At 48.5% G+C, this 25,946-nt stretch overlaps 2 protein-coding genes across 2 annotated transcripts in view; one reads left to right on the top strand and one right to left on the bottom strand.

Annotated features, from left to right (window-relative positions):
• The window catches only part of LOC115078567 (olfactory receptor 1052-like), a 34,940-nt gene extending 34,648 nt beyond the window's left edge, over nt 1–292 (bottom strand). The window contains exon 1 of the mRNA XM_029581496.1: nt 119–292. The gene's annotated coding sequence lies outside the window, so the exon portion shown is untranslated. The remainder of the gene's footprint in view (nt 1–118) is intronic.
• Nucleotides 282–25,946, top strand: LPCAT4 (lysophosphatidylcholine acyltransferase 4). Its single transcript, XM_029581160.1, has 14 exons — nt 282–563; nt 8,221–8,363; nt 9,124–9,341; nt 9,962–10,074; nt 10,350–10,410; nt 10,717–10,775; nt 11,412–11,446; nt 13,841–13,895; nt 14,016–14,098; nt 14,186–14,311; nt 21,188–21,329; nt 21,791–21,889; nt 21,996–22,161; nt 22,602–25,946. Exons 1-14 carry the CDS (start codon nt 453–455, stop codon nt 22,814–22,816), a joined length of 1,626 nt encoding a protein of 541 aa, XP_029437020.1. The 5' UTR covers nt 282–452; the 3' UTR covers nt 22,817–25,946.

Raw genomic sequence — 25,946 nt, 5'->3', positions numbered from 1 at the left:
GGGGCCCGCTTGGGCCGTAAGGGGGGGTGGGGGGGGGTTACAAACGAGCTCGAGCTAAAAGTTGGAGAGGGCGGGGCCGAGGCGCTTGGGCCGGAGCCCTTTTCTGGGGTTGGCTTACGACATCGCTGCAGGCCCGGCAGAGGGGCCCCCCCCGGCCTCGGCCTTCCTTTCGGGCCTCCCTCCGGCAGCTTTCCCTCGCGGCTCCTTCATTCCCCGGCGCCGCTTCGCGGGTCGCACGCGCCCCTCGCCACACTTTCCGTTACGGCGCGCGCGCGCGCCGGGAGCCCGTTTCTTCCGGCAGGGGCGGGCCCAGCTCCGCCCCCCGCTCCGCCCCCTCCCAGGGCCGGGCCTCGCGCGCTCTCTCTCTCTGGCGTTCGCCCCTCCGGAGCGGGAGAGCGAAGCCGCCATTGCCCGCGGGAGGAGGAGGAGGAGGAGGAGGGGGGCCCGGGACCATGAAGAGAAGGGAGGAGGACGACGACGAAGATGAAGAAGAGGAAGAGGGGCCCCCGCCCAACCCCTTCATTCATGAGCTGCATCTGAGGGGAGTCTGGCAGCACCTGAAGGTGAGGAGGAGCATCCCGAAAAGACGGGCGGGCCTCTCCCCTCCGCAGCGTCGCTAGCTCGGGTGGTTATTGCCCCTGCTTTTCCTTCCTGCCCCCTCCGCACCTTCTCTATCTCTGCTTCTTCCTGCTGCCCCTCTCTCTCCTCCTAGCAGTTCCTGTATCTCTGGTCATTGCCCCTGCTTTTCCTTCCTGCCCCTCTCTCTCCTCCTAGCAGTTCCTGTATCTCTGGTTATTGCCCCTGCTTTCCCTCTCCCTGCCCCTCTCTCTCCTCCTAGCAGTTCCTGTATCTCTGATTATTGCCCCTGCTTTCCCTCTCCCTGCCCCTCTCAGCAGTTCCTGTATCTCTCTTATTGCCCCTGCTTGCCCTCTCCCTGCCCCTCTCTTTCCCCCCTCAGCAGTTCCTGTATCTCTCTTATTGCCCCTGCTTGCCCTCTCCCTGCCCCTCTCAGCAGTTCCTGTATCTCTCTTATTGCCCCTGCTTGCCCTCTCCCTGCCCCTCTCTTTCCCCCCTCAGCAGTTCCTGTATCTCTGATTATTGCCCCTGCTTTCCCGCTCCCTGCCCCTCTCTTTCCCCCCTCAGCAGTTCCTGTATCTCTGGTTATTGCCCCTGCTTTTCCTTCCTGCCCCTCTCTCTCCTCCTAGCAGTTCCTGTATCTCTGATTATTGCCCCTGCTTTTCCTCTCCCTGCCCCTCTCTCTCCTCTCAGCAGTTCCTGTATCTCTGGTTATTGCCCCTGCTTTACCTCTCCCTGCCCCTCTCTTTCCCCCCTCAGCAGTTCCTGTATCTCTGGTTATTGCCCCTGCTTTTCCTTCCTGCCCCTCTCTCTCCTCCTAGCAGTTCCTGTATCTCTGATTATTGCCCCTGCTTTTCCTCTCCCTGCCCCTCTCAGCAGTTCCTGTATCTCTCTTATTGCCCCTGCTTGCCCTCTCCCTGCCCCTCTCTTTCCCCCCTCAGCAGTTCCTGTATCTCTGGTTATTGCCCCTGCTTTTCCTTCCTGCCCCTCTCTCTCCTCCTAGCAGTTCCTGTATCTCTGATTATTGCCCCTGCTTTCCCTCTCCCTGCCCCTCTCAGCAGTTCCTGTATCTCTCTTATTGCCCCTGCTTGCCCTCTCCCTGCCCCTCTCTTTCCCCCCTCAGCAGTTCCTGTATCTCTGATTATTGCCCCTGCTTTCCCTCTCCCTCCTCTCAGCAGTTCCTGTATCTCTGGTTATTGCCCTTGCTTTTTTCCATAGCCTTTCTTCCTATTTTCCTGACTCTTGTTTCCTGCCATCCCTCACAGGGTTAAAGATCTGAGAGGGCCGTTCCCTCTTCCCTTCTCTCAGAAATGCCTTCTTGCCTCTCCTTTCCTTGCGTTTATTTGTAAACTACTTTGATTTATTGTTTGAAAAGTGGTATAACAAAAATCATTAAACCAATGTTTGGGGCTCAGCCTTCAGCACCTCAGCTGCCGCCTCTTTCCTGTAACCCAATCCCAGGCGAAAACTGATTGGTGCTGGTTCCCCTCAGCTGAGGAGGAGGAGGACCCACCAGTCATGGCTGAGAGGCACAACTCCCGAAATGGAAGGCTTAACTGCATTCCTGTCCCTTCTGTATCACTGTATCTCATGGCGCAGGGGATACAGACCATTCCCAGGCATTATTATCCCTTCTATGTCAGTGTATCTCATGGCGCAGGGGATACAGACCATTCCCAGGCATTATTATCCCTTCTATGTCAGTGTATCACATGGAGCAGGGGATACAGACCATCCCCAGGCATTATTATCCCTTCTATGTCAGTGTATCTCATGGCGCAGGGGATACAGACCATTCCCAGGCATTATTATCCCTTCTATGTCAGTGTATCACATGGAGCAGGGGATACAGACCATCCCCAGGCATTATTATCCCTTCTATGTCAGTGTATCACACGGTGCACGGGATACAGACCATCCCCAGGCATTATTATCCCTTCTATGTCAGTGTATCTCATGGCGCAGGGGATACTGACCATCCCCAGGCATTATTATCCCTTCTATGTCAGTGTATCTCATGGCGCAGGGGATACAGACCATCCCCAGGCATTATTATCCCTTCTATGTCAGTGTATCTCATGGCGCAGGGGATACTGACCATCCCCAGGCATTATTATCCCTTCTATGTCAGTGTATCTCATGGCGCAGGGGATACAGACCATTCCCAGGCATTATTATCCCTTCTATGTCAGTGTATCACACGGTGCACGGGATACAGACCATCCCCAGGCATTATTATCCCTTCTATGTCAGTGTATCTCATGGCGCAGGGGATACTGACCATCCCCAGGCATTATTATCCCTTCTATGTCAGTGTATCTCATGGCGCAGGGGATACTGACCATCCCCAGGCATTATTATCCCTTCTATGTCAGTGTATCTCATGGCGCAGGGGATACTGACCATCCCCAGGCATTATTATCCCTTCTGTATCACTGTATCACACGGCGCAGGGATACAGAACATCCCCGGGCATTATTATCCCTTCTATGTCACTGTATCACACGGCGCAGGGGATACAGACCATCCCCGGGCATTATTATCCCTTCTATCTCACTATATCACATGGCGCAGGGGATACAGACCATCCCCAGGCATTATTATCCCTTCTATGTCCGTGTATCACACGGTGCAGGGGATACAGATCATTCCCAGGCATTTCCATCCTTTCTGTCTCACTGTATCACACGGCGCAGGGGTACAGACCATCCCCGGACATTTCCATCCTTTCTATCCTACTGTATCTCACAGTGCAGGGAATATGGTCCACCCTTAGGTGTTTCTGCCCCTTTTGTCTGATTATCACATGGTGCAGAGATTACAGACCACCCCAAGGTGTTTCAGTCCCTTTACACCGTCTCAGGGTAGTGGATGTGAAGTCGGTGGCACTTCTATTCCTGATTTATTCCAAGTTTGCTCTGGGGATCTGGTCTGCTGCATTTCCAAGCCTTCCTCTTACGGTGTCCTATCCATCTCTCCTCCTGTGATCCTACAGGTACCGGCTGAGCAGAGAGAAGGCCTTTGCTCAGCTTTGCAAGGCCCCCTGCCCCAGCATAGCACATTTAGAGGGGTGATAACATTTCCCCAGCATCAGCCTGGGAAGGGAAGCTTATCTCCACTGTATACCAGGGCGCTGATAACGACTGCACGGATCCTTATATGCTCCCTCTCTCTCCCCTTCCTCTAGCTGCATTTTCTCTCTCTCTTTTTCTCCTCGCTCCCCCAGTCAGCACAGAGAAACAGTCACTGGGCGGGTAGAGTAGGTGACAGTTCTTTCCCCCAAGAGCTTACATACCAAGATTTGAGTTTCTCCTGGGTCTACAGGCTTGAGTTTCTATAGATTAGTTCCCCAGTCTGATTACCCATATCTGTGCTGCAGCGCTGATAAGCAGACAGTTTATCTGTGCTATAAAAGAGCTTTGGCAGAATCCTGAGGCCACAGCTTGGATGATGAAGCGGGGTTGCTCGCTTGTCGCAGTGAGGATACAGTCATCATTTGTGTTGAGACCTGGACTTACAAAAGCAGCACTGGCTTGTTTATTCACGATATCATCTGTGTGGGGCTATGGGTTTTTTTTGGGTTTTTTTTTGAGAGGGGGCTGTCTTCTTTCTAGGTCTCCTCTCTTTTTTAATGTGTCTATTTATTTTTACATTTTTTTTTTAATAAAAGGTGTTCAGAGCCTCTTTTGAGCTGTCCATGCTGTGTTCATTCTTTATGCATTATCAGTGCAATGTCTGCATGAGGCTCCGATGAAGATCTGCTCATCAGCCATCTGTGCTGTATTCATGCTTTGTATATGAAATGGGGAAGTACCTGGAGGAAGAATTAAAAGGCTGGGAGAACAAGAGAGATGTGGATCAACAATGGACCAATCTAAAAGGAGCAATTACCAAGGCAACTAATCTATATGTTAGAAAAGTAAAGAAAAGCAAAAGAAAAATGAAACCTATCTGGTTCTCAAAGGAGGTGGCTGACAAAATAAAGGCTAAAAGAACAGAGTTCAAGAAATATAAAAGATCCCAAAGGGAGGCGCACAAAGAAGAATATCTGGTAGAACTGAGGGAGACGAAGAAATTAATCAAGACAGCAAAAAGTCAAGCGGAAGAGAGGATTGCCAAGGAGGTAAAGAGTGGTAACAAAACATTTTTCAGATACATCAGTGAAAAAAGAAAAGTTCAAAGTGGTATAGTGAAATTGAAAGGTGGAAAGGATCAATGTGTGGAGAGAGATGAAGAAATGGCAGAAATATTAAACAAATACTTCAGTTCTGTGTTCACTAAAGAGGACCCTGGAGAAGGACCGTCACTAGTTAACAAGAAACTGGAGGGGAGGGGAGTAGATGTAACTCCATTTACAGAAGAGAATGTATGGGAAGAGCTGGAGAAACTGAAAGTGGACAAAGCCATGGGGCCTGATGAAGTTCATCCCAGGATACTGAGGGAGCTCAGAGATGTGCTGGCGGGTCCGCTGTGTGACCTGTTCAATAGATCCCTAGAAACGGGAGTGGTGCTGAGTGACTGGAGAAGAGCGTTGGTGGTCCACTTCACAAGAGTGGGAACAGAGAAGAGGCTGGTAACTACAGACCAGTTAGCCTCACTTCAGTCAATGTTGAAAGAGAAAATAGTGAACTATCTACAGTCAGGAGAATTGATGGACCAGAGGCAGCATGGATTCACCAGGGGAAGATCCTGTCAGACAAATCTGATAGACTTTTTTGACTGGGTAACCAAGGAATTGGATCAAGGAAGAGCACTCGATGTCATCTACTTGGATTTCAGCAAAGCTTTTGATATGGTCCCGCACAGGAGACTGGTGAATAAAATGAGAAGCTTAGGAATGAGTGCCGAGGTGATGGCCTGGATTTCAAACTGGTTGACTGACAGAAGACAATGTGTGATGGTAAATGGAACTCTCTCTGAAGAGAGAGCGGTTTTAAGCGGTGTACCGCAAGGATCGGTGTTGGGACCGGTCCTGTTCAATATCTTTGTGAGCGACATTACGGACGGGATAGAAGGTAAGGTTTGTCTTTTTGCAGATGACACTAAGATCTGCAACAGAGTGGACACGCCGGAAGGAGTGGAGAGAATGAGACTGGATTTAAGGAAGCTGGAAGAGTGGTCGAAGATATGGCAGCTGAGATTCAATGCCAAGAAGTGCAGAGTCATGCATATGGGGAGTGGAAATCCGAATGAACTGTATTCGATGGGGGGAGAAAGGCTGATGTGCAAGGAGCAGGAGAGAGACCTTGGGGTGATAGTGTCTAATGATCTGAAGTCGGTGAAACAATGTGACAAGGCGATAGCTAAAGCCAGAAGAATGCTGGGCTACATAGAGAGAGGGATATCGAGTAAGAAAAGGGAAGTGATTATCTCCTTGTACAGGTCCTTGGTGAGGCCTCACCTGGAGTACTGTGTTCAGTTCTGGAGACCGTATCTCCGAAGAGACAGAGACAAGATGGAGGCGATCCAGAGAAGGGCGACCAAAAGGGTGAATGGTCTTCATCGAATGACTTATGAGGAGAGATTGAAGAATCTAAATATGTACACCCTGGAGGAAAGGAGGAGCAGAGGTGACAAGATACAGACTTTCAGATACTTGAAAGGTTTTAATGATCCAAAGACAACAACAAACCTTTTCCGTCGGAAAAATATCAGCAGAACCAGGGGTCACGATTTGAAGCTCCAGGGAGGAAGATTCAGAACCAATGTCAGGAAGTATTTCTTTACAGAGAGGGTGGTGGATGCCTGGAATGCCCTTCCGGAAGAAGTGGTGAAGACCAGATCTGTGAAGGACTTCAAAGGGGCGTGGGATAAACACTGTGGATCCATAAAGTCTAGAGGACATGAATGAAGAGTGGGTGGCTCGTGAGAATGACGGCTACTGTCTGGAGATAATACCCTTATTCAATAAACATACACAGGGTTAATGCGACTCCAACATTGCTGTAAGCTTCAACGGCAAGAGGAAACGTGGAAAAAGATTTGCATTCACAAAAAAAAGCGGGGAGTAGCTTGCTTGTTATGGCGGTTACTACCCCAAACCAAATAAGCCTGGTACTTCACTTTCAATGCATATCCAGCAAAACTCTCTGCTTCAACGGCAGGGGGAATGAAGAAAAGTGGATCTATATACAGACAACAACCAACAAGGTCTGAATTATTTAGTCTGGGTAAACAAATAAGCATGGGTATAGCTTGCTTATTGCAGCGGTTACTACCCCTAACTAATTAAGCTAGATATTTCACTTAGAGGCGGTTCCAACACTGCTCTCTCCATTAATGGCGGGGGTGGAAGGGAAATAGAATCAAAAGGTTACTACGAGCCAAGAGTAACAGATAAGTATGAGAAAATAAAAGTGCAAAACTTGCTGGGCAGACTGGATGGGCCGTTTGGTCCTCTTCTGCCGTCATTTCTATGTTTCCAGGTTTCTATATCAGTGCAATACCTGCATGGAGCTCTTATAATCTGCTCTTCAGCTGTCTGTGCTGTATTCAGGCTTTACATGTATCAGTGTGATGCCTGCATGGGTCTATGATGATCTGCTCTTCAGCTATCCATGCTGTATTCATGCTTTATGTGGATCAGTGCAGTACTTGCATGGCATAGCAGGGCTTTGATGACAATCAGCACAGCAATGTCACAGTTGACATTTTCTTAACAGTGGGAGCAGCTGAGCAGGAGGAGCCTTTGAATACTTTACCTCCTGAGAAATGAAGCAATTCTCTTACAGTAACTAAAAAGAGTTGCAAGAACGATCGTGGGCAAGAAACGGTCTGAGCAGATCTCCCCCCGTCTCTGAGGCACTGACTCCGGCTATGAATTGTTTTGTGTTCCCACGATTCCAAGCTCTTTTGCTCACAGCTAAGGGATCCGCTGGCGAGGATATGTTCCAGCGCAGATGCTGAAACCCTGCTGGCCGGAGCGATCTGCGCACGCGCGCCCCTGCCCAGGGATACGTGTGTGTGTGTTCTGCTGCAAGAATCGCAGGCTTTAAACATGCGGCTTGTCGAACCAGCCTTTCAGGATTTGCATGTACATTTCAAGAGTCTGGTCCCGCCCTCTTCCCAGAAAAGTGGGACTCTGGTTTACGTTGTAAAATGCAAATATCAAAATGGTTTAAGTTGCAAAAAGCAATAAAATATATCAAATATGATTAAGTAGGAGAAGAGGGCATTAGTGGGGGGTGGGGAAGGTGCCCCTCATATTAGATACACTGTGGGCCTATTTTATTATTTTAGATATGCGTATCATTTTATGAATTGGACCTGTATCTTTATTATGATACATTGTACTACATGGCTTACCCTAAACTCTCTTCGCATTGTCACTTGGATGATGAAACATGGAATAAAGGGGCCGGCAACTCCGATCCTTCAGCACCGCAAGCCGCTCGGGTTTTCATGCTAGCCACAACAGAGGCAGTGCGTGCAAATGCATCTCATGAATATTCAGTGTGGATATCCTGAAAGCCCGAGTGGCTTGCGGCACTTGAGGACTGGAATCGCCTGTCCCTGGTGAAACAAATTAAACCGGGTTTGGCAGTGCATGCTGGGATTTGTAGTTGTTAATGTGGGACTGTTCCAGATGCTCATGGTGCTTCCTCTCTTTTTTTTTTTTTTTTTCCCCTCTCTCTCCCACCTCAGTTCTATGTCCTAGGGGTGCTGCTCTTCCCCCTCCGTATCTTCCTCGCCACCTTCTTCCTCTTCCTCACATGGCCCTTCGCTGTCCTGCGAGTGGTGGGCCTGACGGAGGAGGAGCTTCGAGAGCCGATCACACACCGGAGAAGGTGAGCGTGGGTGAGACAGTGCGAGAGTTGTAGGAAGACGGGAAATCCCATGGCGCGAGGGCCACTCCTGGTTCTACCGCCCTACCCGTTTAAAAAAAAAAAAAAAAAAAAGCAACAGCGCACTCCCCATCCACAGGCCTGGCCATGATGATATGGGATTGCCATGAATTCAAGAGATGCTCACAGTGGGGGATGGGAGGTAGGGGGAAAAACAAGACGGTCACTCATCATGCATGATAGGGCAGGAGTGGCCAACGCCAGTCCTCGAGAGCCACAAACAGGCCTGGTTTCAGGATATCCACAATGAATATGCATGAGATAGATCTGCATACAGCGGAGGCAGTGCATGCAAATAGATTTCATGCATATTCATTGTGGATATTATGAAAACCCAACCTATTTGTGACTCTCTTTGAGGATCGGAGTTGGCCACCACTATCACAGAGGGGGGGGGGGGGGAGGGGGAGAGGGAGAGTCACTCGTCATTGGGAGGGGAAAAGAGACAGTTGCCATGGGGGGGAAGAGAGAATCACCATGGGGTGAGGGCAGAGATAGGGAGTTGCTCGTCATGTCAGTAGAGAGAGAGTCACCATCAGGAGGTGGGGAGAGTGACAGTAACTTAGAACTGAGAGTCACCCACCATGAAGGGGGGCGGGAGGGAGAAGCAATTATCTATCATAGGGAAAATAAGAGCCAATCGCCAGCTTTGGAGGATGTGGAACAGCCAATCACATCTCTCTCTCGACCCCCTTTTTCACAGATTCTTCCACCACATGATCCACGTCCTCAGCCGCTTGATGTTTTTCTTCTCGGGCTTCTACCGGATAAAGATCAAAGGTCGGAGGGCATCGAGCCTGGAGGCCCCCATCCTGCTGGCCGCCCCTCACTCCACCTTCTTTGACACTCTGGTCTTGGTGCCCTGCGACCTTCCCCCGGTGGTGTCCCGTGTGGAGAATCTCGCCATTCCTGTCATCGGAGGTGAGCGGGGGGGGCGCATGAATGACATCACTTCCTGGGGCGGGGGGGGAGGAGGATGCACGGCGCCAGCCTGGATGCAGACTGCTATAAAAGCCCAAAGCCACGGGCACAAGCGTGGGTGCGCTGTACGGTGCCTCTGAAGCTGTACACCAAGTGCTTTCAGCTCTGAACGATTCACGGGAGGATGCACCCCAGCGGTGCCCTGAGGTGGGACAGGCAGACAAAAAGCGTTGCCTCCCAGTGTCCGAGGTCCAGGATTGGTTTCCTCCCTCCCTCCCCTAGAGGACTCAGGCTGAGAGGTTCCCTGGGCTCCCCCCATCATATTCCTGAAAGCCCGGCCTCATGGCCTCACAGCAGGGAAAAAAGAGCCCTACGTATACACAACACACACTCCCCCTGCCTGACCCTTCCTACACGTGCAGAAATGTAACACAACAAGAGAGGCCTGCGATAACGAGTTTGTCAGGCCTCTGGGGCTGCACGGTTTGGAAAATTCACCCTGGTTTTTAATGTGGGCAAGGGTCGGAGGGGAAGAGGGAGCTTTTGCCTTACCAGGTAAGGCGGGGGTGTGTGACCTGTTTTTTTTCTCTCTTGTCCTCTCTTCCTCCCACCGAACGCAGCGCTGCTCCGCTTCAATCAGTCCATCCTGGTGTCACGGCACGACCCGACCTCCCGGAAGAAGGTGGTGGAGGAGGTGACGAGGAGGACCAGGTCCGGGGGAAAGTGGCCGCAGGTGAGCTCCCCTGCCACCACGGACGTTAACCTCCACCCAGCACTATTAGCGAAGCGTCCCACAACCGCTGAAGTAGTTACCGTTGAAGGGCTGAGATCCTCATCATCCCTCCCCCCCTCACATCTCCTTTTCTTTTTCCTCCATGTCTGTCTCTCTCTCTCTCTCTCTCTCTCTGCCTCTCTGCCTATTGTGCCATCTTGCACTGCCTTTTCCCTCATCCCTCACTTTGCCTCTTATTTTGTGACCTTTTATTTTTCTCTTCTCTCGCCTCACAGGTCCTGTTTTATCCGGAGGGCACCACGGCCAATGGGAAGGTCCTGCTTAAATTTAAACCAGGTATGATCCCTGGAGCAGTGACCACAGTGAGAGTGCGCGTGTGACGGTGTGGCATGTCTTGGTCTGTAACATCTGTAGGCCTCACACACAGCTGTGGAGAGGGAAGGATTTTCTGGAAGAAGACCCAATTGTCCTCCTTCACACCTGCTCCCAGAATACCTTGCTCTCCAGAACACACCCCTCCTTCTCATCTACTCCCAGAATGCTTTGCTCCCCAGGACACACCCTCTGTCACGTGCTCCCAGAATGCCTTGCTTTATGGGATACACGCTTTCTCACCTGCTTTTCTATATTGATTTTTGGTAGGTGCCTTCATCGCTGGGGTCCCTGTACAGCCCATCCTGATCAGATACCCCAACAAACTGGTGAGTGGTGATGTAATTGTGGTGGTGATGACATCACCGTGCCCTTCAGCAGCTTTGAAGCTTCCAATGACGACATGAAGTAGCTACTGGACTCCTGGTCTTGTCCTCATAGCTGGACTCGCAGAATCTTTCCCGGATGATGCCGTCATCATCATTAGTTTGTTTTGCCCAGTCCAAAACAGTGATGTCCTTATCAGGGCTGACCACCTCATGCCTAGTGATGTCATCAGCGACAGCCATATTTCTCATATCATCCTCACAACACAGCCTGACTCGCTCCTGGTTGTCTCATCAAAAAGATGGCAGTGTTTTTGATGATGTCATCAGAGTGAGACTTTCAAATTGCCAGCAGTGTCACCGGAGTGAGGCGCTCCTACTTGATGCAGTTTCTCCAAGAATGCCAGGAATTACAAGTCACATAGATGGCTCAGAGATGCTTAAGTTACTCGATCTGGGGCTGGCTCAGCCCAGAGCCGCCTTGTTGTCTGAAGTGAAAGTTCTAGGCTGGTACAATAACGCAGTCTGATAGCGCATTTCTGTGGCTGGGGGAGGCATGGGATGGGGATGGGGAGGTAGCTGTGCCTGTATAAAAAGGTTCAGTGATTGAATTGATTGATCTTGTATTTTGTTTTGCAGCCTGCCACCACCTGGACATGGAAAGGAAATGGAGTGTAAGTCTGTCTGTCTGTCTGTCTTTTCCCTCTGTTTCTTGAAGAAGCCCCTTTAGGGAAACCACGTGCAGGTCTCAGAAGCAGTGATGCTTTCTTTCTCAAACTAGTTCAGGATAATACTGTCAAAGACGTTTCAATAACTCTCACGACTTCAGAGTACATATGGGGGGGGGGGGGGGGCGGTATCCATATTGAGTCTGAGCATCAGGAAATGCATCACAGATGCACACAAGGCACACGGCCAATCAGGTCCCGGTGTGTTGTGATGTCGTTAGCAACTCCCCCCCCCCCCCTCTCTCTCTGGCTAAGATGGCTACTCCCAGGGAAGCACAGGAGGCAGTAGGATTGAGCAAAGGGAAATCTTGCCTTACCAATCTACCTGAATGGAAGGTGTTCATGTGCTTAGGGGTGAGCCAGCTGATTATAGTTATTTGGAATTTCACACGAGAGACTCTTGGAAATTAAGAGGTTTTGGGATAGGATGCGATGCCTTATTGTGAATTGGAAACGGGGTAGGACTCCATGGAGACAGATCAGTACTGGGACTTGTGCTGTTTAATATATTCATAAACGATCTAGAAAAGGGAAAGAATTTGCAGATGAATCAAAATTATTCATAGTTGTTTAAAACAGCAGTGGATTGTGTAGAGAATTGCAGAAAGACCTTGCGAGACCGGGAGACTGGGCATCTCAGTGGCAGATGAAATATAATGCAGACAAGTGCAAAGTGATGCATATAGTGAAAAATAATAATCCGGACCATAGGTACACGATGCTGGGCTCTGTATTAGCAGTCAGCACTCAGGGGAAAGGACCTCAGAGTCCTTGTGTACTCAGTGATATTAGAAGCGGTGTGTAAAGGAATATCACGATGCCTCTGTATCGATTGCACCTTGGGCAGCTCTGGTCGCTGCATCTCACGGAAAGGCCTAACGGAACTGGAAAGGGGGCTGGGACACCTCTCCTGTGATGAGAGGCTGTGCAGGCTGGGGCTCTTCAGATCGGAGAAGAGACGGCTGAGAAGGGGACAGGATAGAAGTTTGTGAAATCATGAGTGGAGCGGAGCGGGTAAATAAAGGACGGTTATTTACCCTTTCAGATAGTATAAGAACAAGGGGACCTTCCCTGAAACCAACCGGTAGCAGGGTGAAAGCCAATCGGAGAGAGCATTTTTTCCTGGAGGATGTAGACAAGGCATCTAGCACAGCCGGGTTTAAGAGGGGCTTGAAGCCGGGTAGAACGGAGAGAGCTGCTGCATATCTGTGGGCGTCAGGGACGGGAAGCAGATCTGCCGGGTACTGGCCATGGTCAGAGACAGGAAGCTAGGCCCCATGGACCTCTGGCCTGACTCGGCGTGGCGCACCTTATGTTCTTAACGGTGTAATAACTGAAACGTTAAGGATGTGCAGCCTCAAAACCCAAAGTTTGGTTCAGTTTTTCTGTTTTTGTTCAATTCATTTAATGTTTTGTTTTGGGTTGGTTTGTTTTTTTGGTTCAGTTTGTTTTGCAAACTGAAAAACATAAAACAAGGAAAGACCCCCAAAGCAAAACAAAAAATCAAACTGTTAAAAAAAAAATAATAAATAAATTCCAGGCCTCCAGCATCCCTGGTTGACTTTCATGGGCCAAAGAACTGCCCTGGGGCAGGTCTGGTGCCGAGGCCTAGACCCGGAAGCAGGGCTTAGGTCCTGGGCCTGCCTGGACTGGGCCATAGCTGGGCCCTTGTCAAGTGTTAGGGCCAGAAAGTTCCTACCCTGGCCCCCCCCCCCCTTCTCAGAATAGGAGCTGTGCCCATTTCTTCCTGCCTGGGTCCTGGCATTTAAAAAAAAATAAGCACTGTCTGCTTGGGAACGGTGCCAAGGTGACATCACTTAGCCACCTTCCTCCGCTGCGGCCACCGCCATTCCACATTTCTATGGCTTATACACTGGAGGAAGGCGACAAGGTGATGACACCTTAACACCGTCCTCAGGCAGGTGCCACCGCTTTTAAAACATCAGAAGCAGAGTGAGAGCAACCGGGCATGGCTCCTGCTCGTTTTCCCCCTGGATCTGGGAAAGGGGGGGGGGGGGGTGCGAGGAGGCCAGGGTGGGAGCTCTCCGGCCCCTGCCCACTCCATGCAGACTCCAGGGCTAGGCTTGGCACTGGCCTGCCAGAGGCCGCCCTCCCCTCTACCCCCCTCCCCCTTGTTTTCTTTTTACTGAAAAAAATAAGAATATACCCCCAAAATGTTGGGGTCTTTTCGTCAGAGGCTAATTTCAGTTCGTTCCATTTGGAAGAAACCAAAAACGGCCTCATTCGTTGCATTTGTTGAAAATGATTGCTCACCCATAGAGAGAAGTGGGGGAGGGCAGAGACGTAGGATATTAATCTTCTTTCCTTCCTGTTGTGCAGTTTTAAAGTCATGTGGCTCAGCATGTCCCAGCTGTACCTCAACGTGGAGTATGAGGTATGCATGAGAACATCTCTGCCTCTCCCAGTCCTACAACCCCCGTTCGTTCTTTTTTTTTTTTTTTTTTTTTTTTTAGAATAATTGGATAATAATTCCATTTGTCTGCTCTTTCTCCAGTTCCTGCCGGTGTACCACCCGAGCGAGGCGGAGAAAGCAGACCCGACGCTGTATGCAAGCGGGGTGCAGCGGGTCATGGCAGGGTGAGGTGAAGGGGCTATGCGCCCTGTCGGAGAGTGCTTTGTGACAAATTCACACCCCCCTCCCAATAACATGCCTCTCTTTCTTAGGGAACTGGGAGTCCCAGCCACAGATTACGAACTCATTGGTGACATGCCTGTGAGCCCCATCGGGCAGCTCAAGGTCGCTCTGGAACTGGGGCTTTGGGAGCTGGGCAAACTCCTGAAGAAGACGAGGTAACGTATCCTGCCCCCATGTCCCTGGGGCAGTCATTGTATGTAGCTGTGCCTCAGTTCTAATGCCCTGCTTTGTCTCTGTGTGTGACCCTGGGGGAGTCACTTTATCTCCCTGTGCCTCAGCTCTAATCCCCAGCTCTGTCACTGACTCTGTGTGTGACCCTGGGGGAGTCACTTTATTTATTATTTATTTATTAAAGGCTTTTATATACCGACTTTCTTGATACAAATCAAATCAACTCGGTTTACATCGAACTAAGCAGTAACTATAACCAACCAATCAACAAGAGACAATTTGAAGGAGCATAAAGTTACATTATAACAAGGATGCCTTAACTGGGAGTAGCTGACAAAACAGCAAGGAAGGCTGCTTAATAAAGCCGTGGGAGCAGAAATACACAATAAGCAGCCAAATGTCCAATCTGTGTTTATTATGTTGAGACAAAATATGTGCAAATGAGCCCGACTCTGGCCCAGTTTCGCCCTCCTTCAGTAGGGCTGCATCAGGGGCTAAAAACATCCAATAAATCACAATAAATAATAATAAAATAAATTGAACACTAATAAAAACATATAATAAGCAACATTTAAAATAAACATATAAAATGGTAACATGGATGTGTGTGGTGTAAAAATAAAACCAGCAAAATAAATATAATAAATACATAAAAGTGACTATCACCTTCACCTCCAAACAATTAAAATGATAACATAGATATGTGTAATATGAGCATAAAAACAGCAGAATAAAAATTACAAAATATAATAAATACAGAAAAGTGGATATTGCCTTTACCTACACTGAATAGGTACATATGAATTATACTTCTATGTTAGTACTATGACTACGTGACTACAAAAAAAGGGGAGAGTAAATTGGCTATAGATTGAAATGCTCACCACGTATATGAACTGTATTAAGTGAAAATAGAAAAGGGGGAAGAAAATTATATTCAGATACGGGGAATGTGCGCTGTGTCAAAGTAGGTTAACTAAAAATATTGCTTACTCTTTGCATATGTGATTGCTATATCTTCATCAATTGACGTGTATAACCTATGAGCGATACCTATGGAAATCATATAGAAACATTCAATGTAAGAACAAAATTATGCAAAAGACAGATTTACATAGAAACATAGAAACATAGAAATGACGGCAGAAGAAGACCGAATGGCCCATCCAGTCTGCCCAGCAAGCCTCACACATTTTTTCTCTCATTCTTATCTGTTACTCTTAGCTCCTTGTTCTATTCCCCTTCCACCCCCACCATTAATGTAGAGAGCAGTGATGGAGCTGCATGCAAGTGAAATATCTAGCTTGATTAGTTAGGGGTAGTAGGGGCAGTAACCGCCGCGATAAGCAAGCTACACCCATGCTTATTTGTTTTACCTAGACTATGTTGTACAGCTCTTGTTGGTTTTTTTTTTTTTTTTCTTCTCCCCTGCTGTAGAAGCAGAGAGCCATGCTGGATATGCATTGAAAGTGAAGTATCAGGCACATTTGGTTGGGGTAGTAACCGCCGTAACAAGCCAGCTACTCCTCGCTTTGTGATTGCGAATCCTTTTTTTTTCTTCACCCCTGTCGTTGAAGCTATGCAGGATATGCGTGAAGCATCAGGTTTTTTTTTTGTTTTTTTTTTCCCCCTGCCCTTGAAGCAGAGAGCTATGCTGGAAATGCGTGATGTATCAGTCTTTCTCCCATGCCGATGCAGGAGAGAACCATGCTGGATATGCATGGAAAGTGAAGTATCAGGCACATTTGGTTTGGGGTAGTAACTGCCGTAACAAGCCAGCTACTCCCCGCGTTTTGAGTGCGAACCCTTTTTCTTCTCCTTTGCCGTTGTAGCAGAGAGCTCTGCTGGATGTGTGAAGTATCAGTTATTCTTCTCCCCTGTCATTGAAGCAGAGAGCTATGCTGTATATGCATTGAAAGTGAAGTATCAGGCATATTTGGTTTGGGGTAGTAACCGCCGTAACAAGCCAGCTACTCCCCTCTTTATGAGTGCAAATCCTTTTTTCCATTACCTCTTGCTGTTGAAGCTTAGAGCGATGTAGGAGTCACAGTAAGCATGTGTATGTTTATTTAGTAAGGGTATTGTGTCAATAGCCATCATTCTGGCGAGTCACCCACTCTTCATTGGTGGCCTCTTGACTTTATGGATCCGCAGTGTTTATCCCACGCCCCTTTGAAGTCTTTCACAGTTCTGGTCTTCACCACTTCCTCCGGAAGGGCATTCCAGGCATCCACCACCCTCTCCGTGAAGAAATACTTCCTGACATTGGTTCTGAATCTTCCTCCCTGGAGCCTCAAATCGTGACCCCTGGTTCTGCTGATTATTTTCCTACGGAAGAGGTTTGTCGTTGTTTTTGGATCATTAAAACCTTTCAAGTATCTGAAAGTCTGTATCATATCACCTCTGCTCCTCCTCTCCTCCAGGGTGTACATATTTAGATTCTTCAATCTCTCCTCGTACGTCATCCTATGAAGATCCTCCACCTTCCTGGTCGCCCTTCTCTGTACCGCTTCCATCTTGTCTTTGTCTTTTTGTAGATACGGTCTCCAGAACTGAACACAGTACTCCAGGTGAGGCCTCACCAAGGACCTGTACAAGGGAATAATCACTTCCCTTTTCTTACTCGATATTCGTCTCTCTATGCAGCCCAGCATTCTTCTGGCTTTTGCTATCGCCTTGTCGCATTGTTTCGCTGTCTTCACATCATTAGACACTATCACCCCAAGGTCCCTCTCCTGCTCCGTGCTCATCAGCCTTTCCCCCCCCCATCGAGTACAGTTCATTCGGATTTCCACTCCCCATATGCATGACTTTGCACTTCTTGGCATTGAATCTCAGCTGCCATATCTTCGACCACTCTTCCAGTTTCCTTAGATCCCGTCTCATTCTCTCCACTCCTTCTGGCGTGTCCACTCTGTTGCAGATCTTAGTGTCATCCGCAAAAAGACAAACCTTACCTTCTATCCTGTCTGCAATGTCGCTCACAAAGATATTGAACAGGACCGGTCCCAACACCGATCCTTGCGGCACACCACTTAAAACCGCTCTCTCTTCAGAGAAGGCTCCATTTACCATCACACATTGTTTTCTGTCCGTCAACCAATTTGCAATCCAGGTCACCACATCGGCACTCACTCCCAAGCTTCTCGTTTTATTCACCAGTCTCCTGTGCGGAACCGTATCAAAAGCTTTGCTGAAATCCAAGTAGATGACATCTAGTGCTCTTCCTTGATCCAATTCCTTGGTTACCCAGTCAAAAAAGTCAATCAAATTTGTCTGACAGGATCTTCCCCTGGTGAATCCATGCTGCCTCTGGTCCATCAATTCTCCAGACTGTAGATAGTTGACTATTCTCTCTTTCAGCAGTGACTCCATTACTTTTCCCACCACCGAAGTGAGGCTAACCGGTCTGTAGTTGCCTGCCTCTTCCCTGTTCCCACTCTTGTGAAGCGGGACCACCACCGCTCTTCTCCAATCACTCGGCACCACTCCCGTTTCTAGGGATCTATTGAACAGGTCACACAGCGGACCCGCCAGAACATCTCTGAGCTCCCTCAATATCCTTGGATGAATCCCATCAGGCCCCATGGCTTTGTCCACTTTCAGGTTCTTTAGTTCTTCCCACACATTTTCTACTGTAAAAGGATTTTCATCTATTCCCCTTCCCTCCAGTTTCTTGTTTAGAGATGGTCCTTCTCCAGGGTCTTCTTTAGTGAACACAGAGCTGAAGTATTCGTTTAATATTTCTGCCATTTCTTCGTCTCCCTCCACACATTGATCATTTCCACCTTTCAATTTCACTATACCACTTTGGACCTTTCTCTTTTCGCTGATGTATCTGAAAAATGTTTTGTCACCATTTTTTATCTCCTTGGCAATCCTCTCTTCCGCTTGACTCTTTGCCAACTTGATTAATTTCTTTGTCTCCCTCAGTTGATACAAATATTCTTCTTTGTGCTCCTCCCTTTGGGATCCTTTATATTTCTTGAATGCTGTTCTTTTAGCTTTAATTTTGTCAGCCACCTCCATTGAGAACCAGATAGGTTTCAGTTTTCTTTTGCTTTTCTTTACATTTCTAACATATAGAGCAGTTGCCTTGGTGATTGCTCCTTTTAGATTGGTCCACTGCTGATCCACATCTCTCTCGTTCTCCCATCCTTTAAGTTCTTCCTCCAGGTAGTTCCCCATTTCCTCAAAGTCTGTGTTTTTGAACTGTAAAACTCGGGTCTTTGTGGTTCTTTTCCCTATTATTTTAGTGATATTAAACCATACCGTTTGATGATCACTGCTGCTGAGGTGGGCGCCCACATGGACATCTGAGACATTATCTGCATTAGTGAGCACTAAGTCGAGTATAGCTCCTTCTCTCGTGGGTTCCAACACCATTTGTTTGAACAAAGATACTTGCATGGCATCCACTATCGCTCTACTATTTTTAGTTTCTGCTTGATTTGTTGTGTCAATGGATCCAAAAATAGAAAAAAACTGTAATTAAGTATCCCAAAGGGACAGTGAACAAAAAAACTAAAACCATTAGCATTTTATACTTGGACTGTAAGTTTTGAAAACTGTTTTAATGAGAAATTATTTGGAAAAAATTTCAACAGTAGATTGAAAACTCAAACCCCGTAGAGCAGTATGAAGTATGCTCGGACCAAGTTAAGTCTAACAATCCTAATGACTACAAACTAGTAAAGTGCAAACTTTTTAACATAACGACATGGTGTGCTGATTCGGGCTGTCAGACTTAACTGGGAGTAGGAAATAAGAAAGGGAGAATGAAGATAAATTACTATATACAAGAGAGTATGGGAGGGAGGCAAGGAGCCGTCCTCATGATAACTTGTACGCGTGATTTAGCGTTTGTTTATTTAAATAATTGCTGGAACAATTCTAAGTCAGGCTGTTGGGCTAGTGGCGGGGAAGGCTCGGCAGAACAGCCATGTCTTTAGTTTCTTTTTAAAAGTTAGTAGACAAGTTTCCTGCCTGAGGTCCGGAGGCATGGCGTTCCAGATGGAGGGACCTGTGATAGAGAATGTCCGGTCTCTGATGTTTGAGTGGTGCACAACTTTGATTGGAGGAACATGTAAGGATCCCTTGTAGGCATCCCTTAAGGGTCTGGCCATTGAGTGCAATTTGAGAGGGTGTAGCAGATCAAGAGGGGTCTGATGGTGAATATTTTTGTGGATAATTGTGAGTGATTTATGGAGAATCCTGAAGTTTACCGGGAGCCAGTGAAGATCTTTTAGAATGGGGGAGAGATGCGCTCTCCGATTGGTATTCGTCAACATTCTCGCCGTTGCATTTTGGAGCAACTGGAGGGGTTTTATAGTAGAAGCCGGGAGACCTTGCAAAATGGAATTGCCGTAGTCGATCTTGGAAAACAGAATGGCTTGGAGGACAGATCTGAAATCATAATGGAATAGGAGCGGTTTAAGTTTTTTGAGTACTTGTAACTTGTAGAAGCACTTCTTTGTAGTGTGTTTTATAAATTGCTTTAGGTTCAAGTGACTATCAATAATGACTCCAAGATCTCTAGCATGGGATATTTGTATGTTGGCTTGCAGTTGGCGTTGGAAGGGACTGCCTTCTGGAGTGATTAGCAATAGTTCTGTCTTGGAAGTATTGAGCACCAGGTTGAGGCTTGAGAGGTGATGGTTGATCGTTTGCAGGTGAGAGTTCCATAACCTGAGTGTTGAGTCCAGTGAATTGGATATTGGGATTAAAATTTGAACATCGTCTGCGTATATATAGAATTTAAGTTTTAGATTTGAGAGTAAGTGGCAGAGAGGGAGTATGTAGATGTTAAACAGGGTGGGAGATAAGGAGGAGCCCTGGGGGACTCCGAATGGGGCGTTAGTGTGAGAGGATTCCTTGTTATTGATTTTAATCTTATAGCCTCTATTGTTAAGGAAGGAGTCGAACCATCTAAGAGCTGATCCTGCAATTCCTATGTCTGATAGCCGGTTTAGTAGGGTATTGTGATTTACAGTATTGAAAGCTGCAGAGATGTCGAGGAGAGCTAAGAGGAACCACTGTCCTTTATCAAAGCCAATGTAAACATGATCAAGGAGTGAGATGAGGAGGGTTTCAGTATTGTGTTCTTTTCGGAAACCGTATTGTGACGGGTGTAGAATATTATGGTCTTCTAGATAATTTGAAAGTTGCTTATTTACGATTTTCTCCATGATCTTAGCTACAAACGGGAGATTTGATATGGGGCGATAGTTGTTGAGGTCGTCCAGGTTTGGTTTTTTGAGTATGGGTTTGAGGGTGGCCAATTTGAGAGCATCCGGGAATATTCCTTGTGAGAGGGAACAATTGATAATATCAGCTAGATATTTGGAGATGTATTCTGGTATGAGAATCAGAAATTTGGAAGGTATTTGGTCTAGAGGGTGGGTCGAAGGTTTCATTCTTTTTATCACTTTATCCCCCTGTGCCTCACCTCTAATCCCCAGCTCTATCACTGACTGTCTGTGTGTGACCCTGGGGGAGTCACTTTATCTCTCTGTACCTCAGCTCTAATCCCCGGCTCTGTCACTGACTGTCTGTGTGTGCCCCGGGGGGAGTCACTTTATCTCCCTGTGCCTCAGCTCTAATCCCCGGCTCTGTCACTGACTGTCTGTGTGTGACCCTGGGGGAGTCACTTTATCCCCCTGTGCCTCAGCTCTAATCCCCGGCTCTGTCACCGACTCTCTGTGTGTGACCCGGAGGGTGGGGGTGTCACTTTATCATCTGCAGTATTGCTTCCTTTCTGAGGATTGTAGGCAGGAAATTGCTGGGTGGGGGGAACAGGAGGCAGGGATTAAAGGATGGAGAGCGTTTGTAATCTTCCTTTTGCCTCTCGGAATTGGTAGGTGCTTCTCGGTGATGGCAGAGAGCTGTGGGGAACTGTCTGTGGAGGGAAAAGATCGGAAGCTTTCCTCGGAGGAGTTTGCAGTCCGGCTGAACCTGACAGACTCTGCCATTGCCTCCAAGGTGTTCAGCTACTTCCAGAAGGTAGGCAGGAGTCTGTACATCCCCATCTTCTTTGCCTCACATGTCAAGTTTCCCCATCCGTAACTTGCATGCGGCGAAACGTCTAGGCCAGGCCACCTCTGTATCATCCAGTCAGGCTGCCATGTTAACAGCCCCGCCTTTAATGCCTTAAAGAAAAAAGATAATTGACAAAAATACACTTGCCAGGCAGTCAGAAAGCAGCTGGCTCATGAAAACTTCAGCCAGTCAGTCTCGTACTGAAGAAGAGGGAGTTTTGGGGTGAAACACATCTGTGCCTGGGTACTTGCAATGCATTGATGCATATAACATAGCTTTTATATGTTCAAAACTATAAGCAATGATGTTTTAGAAATGGATGGCTGACATCCTGAGCTCATTCTCAGCTCGCTGGCACATGTTTAGCCTATGAAACCATACTGTGGTATTTGAATATCTTAACCCTCTCTGTCTCCTGGCTTTAGGATGCTGGCGGCTGCGTGGATTTTCATGAGGTTATACTGGCGCTGGCCGCCCTAGACCCAGCGAGAAAGGCGAAGGATGTAGCGAAGCTAGCCTTTAAGGTAGTTTGTGTGTGTGTGTGTGTGTGTGTGTGTCTCTCTCCCTCTTTCTGCTGGTCATTCTCCCCCCTCCCTTCCTCTCAAACGTTCTCCCCCTCCCTTCCCCTAGCTCTTTGCGGAGACACAGCAGGAGAGTGGTGAGGGCGAGGGGCCGCGTTTATACGAAGACGGATTTTCTGCCATTCTCCGCTGCCTCCTGGGGATCTCCCACCCGGACAGTGCCAAAGTGTTTGCTGAGATCTGTGAAAGAGACGGTGCAGCAGGATTATCAAAAGGTAGGAAACCTTAACCTCTTCCCCTCCTAAACACATATTCACCAGCATCCCTTTGCTCTGCCCTTCCCCCTCCATTCATCGATCCAAGACCTTCTATCAGCAAACTGTCAACTAAAGGGAAAGGCAGCAAGGTCTCCTACTACAGGACTACAGGTCCCAGAATGCTCAGGGATGGGGAGAAGCAGGACTCTGTGTCCCAGGATGCACTAAGATTGGCGAGTGGAATATTAGAAAGCAGGACTGCAGCTCCCAGGATGCATTGGGATGGAGGAAGGGTTGCGGACCAGCAGGACTACGTGTCCCAGGATGCACTTGGGGGGGGGAGGCGGAGAAGGGTCGCAGGAAAGCAGGACTGCAGCTCCCAGGACGCGAGCTCACTCCTCAGCACCGACCATTTCTCTGCCTCACGCCTGTCCTCCTCTCTCTTCCCTTCTTCACAGACGGATTCCTCAGCTTCTCCCTGCGCCACCCCAGCTACCGCCAGCTCTTCCGCTACTACCTGCAGCCCCCGGCGAGGTCCAGGAAGCGCGGCCGCCACCCGCAGGGGCCCGAGGCGCCCACCTCCGCCTGTAGCCCGCCATGGCCAAACGGGACCTGCGCCCAAACTGCTCGCCTAGAGAATGGGCGGAGCCCTGGCCATCACAAAGCGGACTGAGCTTGCGTCGCCATGAAAGGGGGGGGGGAAGGACCCAAAGGCAGAGCTGTCCTGGCGTTGGTGCTGCTGCCCCCCCCCGCACTCAGGGCTTTGAAGACGCAGGCCAAGACGGGTTCTAAGCATCAGATGGTGCAGCTTTCACCTTTTTGCTTTGGTCGGACGTTTTGCTGGGTGCATCTTTCATTTTCTTTTATAACACAATGATAAAATCTATCTGTATCTCTATAGATATGGATTGATATATAGATAGATAGATATAATATTTTTGTAAAGTGATTTGTGTTTTGCGTGCTGCTGAATTCTGTGTCTGTGGGGGATCCTGCCAGAGATTTTGGTTGGCAGGGGGGGGGTGGGGGGAAAGATACTTGGCGCGGGTCAGTCTGCTTCCAATAAATGATTTTCCGTTCGGGGGGGGGGGGGGAGGGGGGTGGAGCCTAAATGAAAAACCACTTTCCTGCTGGGTTTGCAATCTTCGCCTCCCCCCTCTCCATTTCTTTATTTAAAATGCTGAAACGACCCTCCCTCCTCTGCCCCGTTGCATCCGTTGTATCGCCAGAGCGCCACGTTCCCGGGGGAGGCTGCACAGCTCCATTTTGTTGTTAAATATTTATCGTGTTTGGGGTTTTTGCTTTTTTTAAACTCTGTTATGAAATCATGGCGTAAGGGTGAAAAATCAAGGGTTTTGAGGGGGTGGGGACGACTTTTCACGTGGCATCCTTAATTGTGAAGAAACCCGCCCCCAAGAAAAAGGGTCTTTACAAAAAAATGTGTGTGGTTTTTTTCCCCCATTTGCACTATCTGGAATTTTACTAGGAAGAGAGAAAAATGCCAGAAATTTGAAGGTGGGGAAGTGCACTGGGCTCGAGTGAAAGCAGAAACTGCAGCTGGAAGCGGGTCTGCGCTATGTGAGGAGCCCCCGCCATGTCTCTGCTGGCTCCCCCTCCCCACCTCCTTATTCGTTTCGCGGGAGGTAGGACGGGGGTAGGGAGGGACTTTTCCTGGCACTTAGGAGGTTTTATTATTAATTTAAAACAGGAACAGAGAAACCTGGACTTTATGTAGGAGATGGACGGAACTGCTTTATTGTAAGCGAGGAGGTGCTGTGCCTTGTGGTACCTCCTCAGGCAGAAGCTTTGTGGTTGGGCCCTTATCCCCTGGACATGCACTCTTACATGATGAAAGGCATGGAGTGCTGTGGGGGAGCAGGAAAGGGCTGGGGGACTTAACCCTCTCCCGCCAACCCTCCGCTTGTCACCTCCCATCACAGACCCGTTTACGCTGTCTCTCCGTACTTGCTGCGGTCTTTTTAAATCGCCAAACTGGTTTGAGGGCTCTGCAAGAGGGGCCCATGCGTGGCTGCTGCAGGCACCGGGAGAGCTGGGCTTTACGAGATCGCTGTGGTACTGCTTGCGCGTGGGTGCGATGCTCAGCTGCGGACCTGCACAATTATAGGCTGCTTTAGTCCCTGCAAAGAGGCGATGGAAGAGGAAGCTCGGGCTGCGTTCTGTGCGGGTATTAAAGTCCTCCTCTGGTGCTTCTAGTCCCAGTCCTCACCTGAAGGGATCGTTCTTTCCCAGGAACGCCTCTCCCCAGCAGGAAATGTTTAATCATAGTGTACAGAACACCCCTGAGCTTCCTCTTCTACTGCCCTCCTGCAGCAAGAGAACGAAGGAGCGGCATGTGTTCGGGAAAAACCGCGCAGCTCTGTGCTGGAGGTGTCTGAGCAGAGATGAGCACGCGTTGGGCCTCCATGAACGGGCTCATTTTTCCATGGAGACGTCTGCCAGCGGAAGGAAATTGAAAGTTGTTTCTGATTTTAGTACTGTGCACTGACAATCCATCCTTTCCTTTTTAATTTGGTGCTGGACGCTGTTCCTCCCGCTCCTGGGCTGTGCTGACATGTGTTAAAGGGGGATGATATTTTTTGGATGAATTGAACCCATTAGGGGCTGAGTGTAACTCCTTGGTCGAGAGACGAAGGACACTTGAGAGATTTCAGGATATCTTTGTTTTTACTGGAAAAAGATGGGAGCCCTGAATCCCAGAATCCTTTGGGTGTCTGGCAAGTGTAAGGTGGTGGTGGGGGGAGGAGGTGTGAATTTGTCTGCAGAGACCTGAAATCTTATTAATCAGTAATGGATGTCCTCTAACTCCAGTGTGTCCAGGTGGCCTGTGCAGATGATGGCACTTTTAATTCTTTTTTTTTTTTTAAACTGCTGTTTAAAGATCTTAAAAGGATCCCTGTTAATGTCCCCCTCCCCACAGCGTCAAATGAATGCCACATGTCCAGTCCACCCTGCCCCTTCTATAGCAGTGCATTGTGGGAGTCATTGTTCCTTACTCCCCCTCTGCTAGAAATCAGGACAACAGCGCCATAAGGCATTGGATTAGGGGTGGAGGGAACACAAGAACTACAGAGAAAGTGACATCATGGCAGACCAGGACCATAGTCCCCAGAATGCTCTATGATGGGGGGGGGAGGGAAAGAGGAGTTAACTCCAGGACTACAGGTCCCAGAATGCACTGAGGTGGGGTGGGGCCAGTCATAGATAACCAGAACCCTGACTGACTCCCAGAGTGTAGCATCTCCAACCTACTGCTGATGGGTTACTGTGGGCCTGAACACTGAGAGCAGGGCATTATGGGAACAGTAGTTCTGTGGGTGCCAAGTCTGGCTGCCTGGAGATAGTTTCCACTTGCAGCATGTTGCTTTACACCAGGCTCAACAAGACAATTCCGGGTCATCAGCTATGGGCTGAACCGGGTTTTGCTTTATGGGGTGGGTTCATTTGGTCTATGAACCTATTTCAAGGTATTTTCCCCCAAAATCGACAAAGGCCTCCCTCACATACAGTCAGGTAGTCTATGAAAAAAGGGCAGGAAACTATGACCCCCAGAATGCACTGTCTCAGCCCGGCTCCCGAGGAGCGGGAGCCTTGAGCTGAGCATCCTTTATAAGCAGTGCCTTTGTTGTACACACTCCTCTGTCTCATAGCTTGAAGGAAAAAGTAATTCTATTTATTTATGCCTTTCTGTACACAATGCTTTGTCTTTTTTTTGTATTATAAGCACTCATTGGTTTATTCTAATGGGTGCTATCAATAAACAGAAGTATAGTTTTACAACTGGA

This window comes from Rhinatrema bivittatum, chromosome 16, assembly GCF_901001135.1.
Source record: "Rhinatrema bivittatum chromosome 16, aRhiBiv1.1, whole genome shotgun sequence".
NCBI lineage: Eukaryota > Metazoa > Chordata > Amphibia > Gymnophiona > Rhinatrematidae > Rhinatrema > Rhinatrema bivittatum.
Note: the sequence above shows the minus strand (reverse complement) of the source record. Positions and strands in the feature narration are given on the sequence as shown.

What these genes read in the sequence shown, in the direction of transcription:
- LPCAT4 (XM_029581160.1), top strand. Translation starts at nt 453, where the DNA reads ATGAAGAGAAGGGAGGAGGACGACGACGAAGATGAAGAAGAGGAAGAG. An exon ending in CCGATCACACACCGGAGAAG is followed by an intron (nt 8,364 to 9,123) that starts GTGAGCGTGGGT and finishes CCTTTTTCACAG; the next exon opens with ATTCTTCCACCACATGATCC. An exon ending in CCGGGGGAAAGTGGCCGCAG is followed by an intron (nt 10,075 to 10,349) that starts GTGAGCTCCCCT and finishes CTCGCCTCACAG; the next exon opens with GTCCTGTTTTATCCGGAGGG.